At 36.1% G+C, this 7,875-nt stretch overlaps 1 protein-coding gene across 1 annotated transcript in view; it reads right to left on the reverse strand.

Annotated features, from left to right (window-relative positions):
- The window catches only part of CDC42BPA (CDC42 binding protein kinase alpha), a 156,114-nt gene that overhangs the window by 12,403 nt on the left and 135,836 nt on the right, over nt 1–7,875 (reverse strand). Inside the window, exons 33-36 of the mRNA XM_019659017.1 lie at nt 6,912–7,009; nt 4,390–4,474; nt 1,645–1,768; nt 809–926 (exon numbers count right to left, since the gene is read on the reverse strand). Coding sequence (XP_019514562.1) covers nt 809–926; nt 1,645–1,768; nt 4,390–4,474; nt 6,912–7,009 — 425 coding nt within the window. The remainder of the gene's footprint in view (nt 1–808; nt 927–1,644; nt 1,769–4,389; nt 4,475–6,911; nt 7,010–7,875) is intronic.

The raw sequence follows: 7,875 nt of genomic DNA on the forward strand, positions 1-7,875 counted from the left end.
TATATATATATATATATATATATATACACACACACATATATATATATACACACACACACACACACAACACAGGTACAGACATGCATATTATTTTTTTTTTTCAGACATGCACATTATTGTTTTGTTTACCAATGTCTACCCCAAGACAAGCACGGTTCTGGGCAGACAGTATATCAAGAAATATTTGCCAGATGATTAAATGGATGCCTATGAAAAACCCCAGCTTGTATGTCCTTCGCTAGTGAAAGGAAGAAAGTCAGGTGAAAATAAAATAAGACTGTGAAGAACAGGGATTCAGACACATAAGACCTTTGATGCAATACTACATGTATAGGTGAACAGGTTTCAAAAATTTACACCAACTTCTGGTCCTGGAAATACGAAAGTACTTACATGGTAAGAAAATATAAAAGGAATGGAAGGAACATTAAAAACTGGGCCAAAAAGCTAGGGCAGTTTTAGTGATTTGGTAACCAAGTTCTGAATCTTGGTACAGATCCTCTTCAAACCTGGCTGTTTATTCCACCAACAACAGTAACTTAGGTATGGGAGAAGTTTATAGGGCATGCAACTACATGAGAACTTGGTATGTTCGGTTTTTGATAGATGTCTACATTGTGTGTGTTCTCATCAGGTATGTCGTCATGCACCTTACACATATGATATACTGAGATAAACATTTCCTCATTATCGTAATATATCCTTTTAAGTCTTACATGTATTTAAGCGCGTGCTCACACATACTTTCCTCCCCCCACCCCACTTTTAGCCCCAATTCACATTGACATTCACTTTTCGTTTCTCTTACCATGGGTAAGTCTTTTAGGATCTGTATTCCATCTCCTGGACCCATGTGTGCTATGTGGTTAAAGTTAGTTGGGTTAGAAATTAATTTATTTCTCATTTCAGGATCTCGTAGCATCTCTCTGTAAGAGAAAATACCTCTTTAGACACTTTTTCGTGATCAATCTAGGTAACTTCAGAAACAAATTAAGGATATTTTATTTTGTCATAAAAATAAACTGTGAAGTCATGTTAATAAGAATAGAATTAAAATAACGAATATAGTCAATTAAAATTTTACTTAGAAGATTCGTTTTACATTTTAAATAAAAGATCTTCTGATTTTGGGTGGGGAAAATAGAGGGTTCTTTCAGTCACAGATCTTAAAGAAGCTCTCCTCTATTTTACAGATAATTCTGACCATTTTATCTATGTCTCTTAAAATAACTGATAACGCTTAAGAATTAGTTTTATATAGAACTAGAAATACTACAAGGTTATTTCTGTTTGCCCATAAAGGGAATAGTTAATCTGAAGTTCTTACAGCTTCACTATTATGCACAGATACATTCTATGTTTATATTATAGAAAGGCTCACATTCTAAAAATTGTAACTACTCCACATACACAGAGAAGTGAATCAAAATATGGTACTTTTATCAAGTTTACTCTTACAACTTGGAGAGCGGTCATTAAAATCACACTGAGAAGTACATTCACTGTTGCAGTGTTTAACCCCACAGATGAATGACAAATTTTCAGAGACCAAATTTTCCTCCCAGATCAAATATAGTATTATCACCAAATAGTCCTTCCAATGCTACGAGCATGTATGGATGATTGTATAAATTAAGTATCTACCTCCTCTGTTGCATCCTTTCCTCTTCTGGGACTCTGAAGGAATAACGCCGCTTATTGTTAATATTTCTAACCATTTGTTTCCGACTATTATCTGATGTTTCAGGAACTACCAGTTCATCCCCTTCTGTTAAAAGAATACAAAAAACAATGATGTTCTTTAAAGTGCTAAAATGCTTTTTATCCATTAATATCTAGACAGTATAACTGTTAATCCATTGTGTAAGTATAGTATATGCAATCCTGCTTTTTAAAAGTTGTGTGTTGATGATCATAGTAAATAACCAAAAATTTTCGAGAACACATATAAGCAGATATATGCTGAAATTAAACATAGCTTAAAAGTGTATTTTCACTTTTATTTGATTATAAACATAAAATGGCACAATTTTTCTAGAAGAAAAAAAGACAACTGTAGCTGCCCTGGCGTCCGGTTCCTCTGGCTGCCCCACTCCCAATATCTCTACACTATTTTCTCTCTCCTTCCCAGGTGCTGGTTTCAATGGCTCAGGGTGTTGAAAAGCTCCTATTGCTAACCTGCATAGTAATCGGGCATAAATGGTAAACTGTCCATGTAAATAATAATGAAAATTATTTTTACATGTTCAAATATTCCCTTTGCAAGATCCAACCTGCGAGATGCACAGCAAGGAAAAGGAATTGTGTTCCAACCAGCTTCCTTTACTAAAGGCAAGAATCTGTCACTATTTCTATTGTGATCTTGGGGGCAGGTGGTACTTCCTCATATCTATCTAGCAACCCAGTACCCATCTTACTCAATTTCAATTTTAATTCCTAGAAATAAACAAAACTATCAGCCAAGGGCTCCCAAAACATGCTGGGATATGTGAACATACTCTAAAATAGATACCTGTGCCTACACAACATGATGGATGCATTCTCTAAATAAGATCAGGAGAAAGAGAAATGCCAATCTTTACAAGTTTTTAAGACCCAAAAAGCTGAGTGAGAAAAAGGAGGTGGGAAGAAGCCAAATAGGCCCAGTAAGGCAGGCCGAAGTAAGACGACTGGTAAAAAAAGCAACCTTTTCTCACTATCACAGTGTTGCAGCGTAATGAGATTGTTTTCCTAACGACACATGTGAAAAGGGCAGAATTTTTTAAGTAGATGCAAACATGAAACCTTGGAATTTGAGCCCTGTGAGGAGAAAGCAGGTCTTGGGGAGATACAGTGGCCGTGGGAGATTTTGGGCAGCCTGAGGGCTGGAGGAGCACTTTGAGCTCCTAAGAGATGAAGGAGAAAGCGAGACAAAGAAAAAGCAAGGCTCTCTAGGAAACAGGATTTCCCTCTCTGCACAAAGGACAAGACAGGTCTTCCCTGTCCAAGCTCCACCTTCACTTGTAGCCTCGAGTAGGATGATGAGAGCACAGGAAAAGACAAGCTGGAATGGGTTTTATGCCAGAGACACAAGCTGGGTAATGGACATATTCTATGATCATCAGGGCCACACACAGTGAGAGCAGGACAGATTCAGTCTTGAACAAATACGTGGAGTTAATCTAAGAAACAGGTACAAACTTTTAAGTGCAGGGTCTTGAAAATGAAGGCGCTAAAGCTTGCTTCATTGGCTTCATGAATGGCCACCGTTTCTAAAACCTGACTATCCTTTCTCAAGTCGCACTGGAATATCCTCTTGGCAAAGAGCTTCTACACTCACCAGTCTGCACACCCAGACACCAACAGGGCCAGCAGGGTTACCAGAGCAACAAATCTGAGGCCAAGCAATTTTACGCGTGTATTTTAGTATTAAGACAAACAAAGTAACAAACCTTTGATGGGTTTTTTTGATAGCAGAATATACAAATGTATTGGAAGAATACGGGGGAAACAAGAAAAGCATAAACAAGATGATAATCCCACTACCCAGAGATAACTGGTATACACATTTTAATGTGTTCTCTTGATGACAATGTTTTCACTTACATTTAAGTCAATTTAAATTATTTTAATTACATATTGTACCATAAGGACATCTTCATTAAATGGATCCACCACAAAAGATTGTCAATTTATGAATACCTCTGTCATGCAGAAATTTGTTGCTAAGACATGAGAATAACTATTATATAGAAGAGAGCATTATATCTGTTGAAAGTGAGGTTTTAACCAGCCAGGCACACTGGCTGGCAAGCAGCTCCCTTGTTTAGTTACATGTAGACAGTCTCCCTGGCCAGGACTCAGCTCACTGCTCTGAACACTGCCCTTCTCTCTGTCACTCCCAGGGTCCCCATTCCCCCTCCTGATTCTGGACACTCCTGTGACTTTGCTTTCTTCCCTGTTGTTATCTGTTGCTCATGTTGTCATTAGCACGTCAGAAGTTCTAAACCCTATGCTCTGGCAGAAGATGTATTCTGAAAGTCCCAAATTGGAACTCTGGATGAATTTTCATAATTTTAGTGCTACAAATCTTGGATAGGTTCCACAGTATTAAAAGCACAGAGGAAATATCCAGCTATACTTTCTCTACTTACCTCAGTACTCCACAAAAAAATAATAAGGTAGGTTAGAAACAAATATTTTGCTTATATAGCTATGCAAGCCTAAACAAAATGGCTTTTTGTCCAGTAGTTTATCTTAGTATATTGCGAGAGTATGACAGAGGCCAAGATCACAGACTTTAAGATACACCTGGGTTTAAATCTGAGCTCTGCAACTTATTATCTTCAGGCAGTCAGCTTACAGAGAATATTTCCATTGAAGCTATCCTAGTCATGTGCATTTTCTTACCTGCCATCTTATTTTTGAAATATATTAATCTAATTGTCTCCAACCCTAAAAGATTTAATGATCCTTCACTGTTTAAGGGTCGAACCTAAAATAATAAAAAACAAAATTAGTACTTCAACAAAACTTTCAAGTATTAAATCATAAGACTTTTGGTCTATCTATAAAGCACAAACTATTAAGAATTTTAATTTATCCTTACTCTTCCTCTTTAAAACATAGCCCTCTCAGAAAATCAACAAACAATTAACGTTAATTCTGACTGGAAAGGTATAAAATTATCTAATTTGAACAAAGTTATAATGATAACATTTTAAAGGAAGACTCTTCTGGGCAAAAAAAAGTACAAATACATTTAAACCTTAAATTTGACTTTTTAAAGCCATTACTGACCAAATGATTATACTAATATATCAACACAGCTACTTTAGGAATTTTATTTTAACTAAACGTACATATATGAGAGAGATAAAATTGTACAACACAGAGGAAGAACTGCCAATAAACAGTGATGGAGCAACTGGTTATCTATATGGAAGAAATGACACTGAATCCCTACTTCACACCATACACAAAAAATCAACTGCAAAAGGATTAAAGACATAAATGTAACAGGCAAAACTTTCAGAGTTTGGAAAGAAAATAAAGGTCATAATTTTATGATCTTGAGGTAGTAGTTTCTTAAACAACAGAAAAGAGATAAACCTAAAGGATAAGAATGATATATTTAACTACATTAAAATTTAGAACACTAAATTGTCAGCAAAACAATATAATTTATTATTTTATAATAAGTGTTCATCAAAACACCATAAAAATTATTAGAAAGGTCACAAACAGGGAAAAAATAAAAGACCCATTATTAACCCTGAATCTATAATATATAAAGAATTTCAATAAATATGTAAGAAAAAGATGACCAAAGAGAAAAATGAACAAAAAACATGACCAGGCATTTCACAGAAGAGGAAACATAAAAAGATTATAAACAATACAGCTGATTAGGGACATGGAAATGAACACTTCAATGAGACACCACTGCATCATCATATATAATGGCTATAAAACTATGGATTCTGACAATGGCTAGTGTTGAGAGGATGTGAGTCAGTAAAAACTCTCACATACTGCTTGCGCATGGGACTGTCAATTGGTACAATTATTTTGGAAAATAACACTATTTTATAAAGTTGAATACTTGCATTCCCCATGTCCTATCAATTCCGTCCCTAGGCACATGACTTAAAGAAACTGTGGCACACATGCACCAGAAAATATATGCAGCAATGTTCACGATAGTAAAAAGCTAGGAAATAATTCAAATGTGCTAATCAGAGAAGAGATAAATTATGACCTATTCACCCAACAGAATATTTTATATAGTGGAAAGCAATGAACAACACTTAACAACATGGAGGAAACTTAGAAACACAGTAAATGCACGCAGATGACATACAACGTAACATTTTATAATCTCAAACACAAGCAGAACTGAACAATGTATTGTTTGGGAATATTTAAATGTACAAAAGTTCTGGATTTTTAAGAAAAGGGAATGATGAACACAGCATTGGGGATAGTGATTTTCCCTGGAAAGAGGCAGGAGTATGGGATAAGGGGAAAACACACAGGTATTTTTGTAATGTTCTGGCTCTTAAGTTAGCAGGTAGGTTCATTAGTGATCAGTTTATTATTAAGCTTCATAAAGTTCCTATATTCCTTCATATATGTTGGAAATTTTACATAATGCAAATAAAAGGGAAAAGTAATTGTAACCAGCTCAAATTTACAAATTGGAGGACTGTAAATTTTGCTTTATATAATGCAGCAGTATTTATAAGAGCTTTATTCACTGCTGATGTGGTTTAAAATTGGGGAAGATTTTGAAATATGTTTTTGGCTACTTTCTTTAACCTATTCTTTTAAGCCTTGGCCCCCAACTAATGATAGATGCTACATATATCTATATGAAACTATTACTCTTCACTTTTGCAAAATAACTGTTCTATACCACTTGAAAAAATTCTCTTCATCATAGGGAAATATTACAGGAAAATATGTTTTATTAGGAATACGTGAAACTTTTCTATTTTTTAATCATGAGATGCTTAAACACAGTTTGGTTCTAATTTTAATCACTTTTCTAGCCTGTAAATATGTCCTCACAGGATTTCAAATTGCATACCATTATGTGAAAAACAGTTATAATTAAGAATAATACACTCCCTTGGAGCTCCTTAAACCAAAGTGGAAGATAACACTGACACTTTAGGTTGTAGGGTTATATTCTAGTTGTTTGCTATAATAATCATACTTTATATGTAATCAAAATAGTATAGTGTTGAGAGCTACCTAGAAAATTAACCAGCCTGATTTTTGCTTTTATTTTTTTACTCTTAAACTAAGTCCCAAGTTATCAATTACATATGCCACAAAATGCTGAATCAGTGAAAAACAGCTAAATAGTCATATTAGTGTTACTTACACTCATTAGTTTGCTTTGACCTATTTTACTGTTAAATTACCTTTTTGAGTGGGAGAGTCTGAATCCATTCCATGGAGTTCACATCAAAGATGTCAACCGCATTCTCGCTGTACACTGAGAGATACGGCGCATTGTAACCTGGGAGAAAGGAATACAGAACAGACGGCTGGTGACTTTTAACAATTAAACCCAAACATTCTGACAGATCTATGCTAAATAACTGTAGAGTAGAATCCCACCCAAATCCTATTGTTATCATATTGCAGCCACATCAAAACCTTTTCAAAGTAAACAGAATATAAATCATAAAAGAAGAGATTCTATAGCCACTATAATACAGAAGGATTCTGCTAACACCAAGTGTACAATATTCCCCTGCCCAATACTAGTTCTATAAAGGAATTTCAGTAATTTTAAAGTATCTGAGTCCTAAAGTAGTTAAGCTACTGACAGTGAAACAAACTTACAGAGCAGAGAAATCTCTAGGTAAGCGTTCTAGTCAGCTCTGAATGTCTGATAAAGCACCTGGTGTAGTTACATGAATAGGGCAGGTGCTCGCTATGTACTTAGTGAAAGAATGAACATCAACAAATGGTGATACAAGCAAAGAGAGATTAAATGATTTATCTAAACTGAGGTCACAGGGCCGGCAGAGTAGCACGTTAGTTAAGAGCTGGCTTGGGACACCAGAGGGCCCTGGTTCGGATCCCACATATGAGAGGCAGTGACACTGCCCTCTACAGCTAAGATGCTGAACAACAGCTCAACCTGGAGCTGGGCTGCCGTGAGTCGCCTACATGACAGCGTAGGCTGTAGCCACTGCTGCAGTGGGTTGCCATGGGCTACCGTGTGTAGCCAGCAGCCAGCATGAGCAGCAGCCGTCCAGAAGCCTGCAACCGATCTCCCTCACCCGGGAAGAGCGCAATGATGGTGCCAACTTGGGACAGTGAAGCAACGTCCTCCACAACTAGACTGAAGAACAAAACGACAGCAACTTGTCTGTT

This window comes from Hipposideros armiger, unplaced genomic scaffold (genome assembly GCF_001890085.2).
Source record: "Hipposideros armiger isolate ML-2016 unplaced genomic scaffold, ASM189008v1 scaffold_293, whole genome shotgun sequence".
NCBI lineage: Eukaryota > Metazoa > Chordata > Mammalia > Chiroptera > Hipposideridae > Hipposideros > Hipposideros armiger.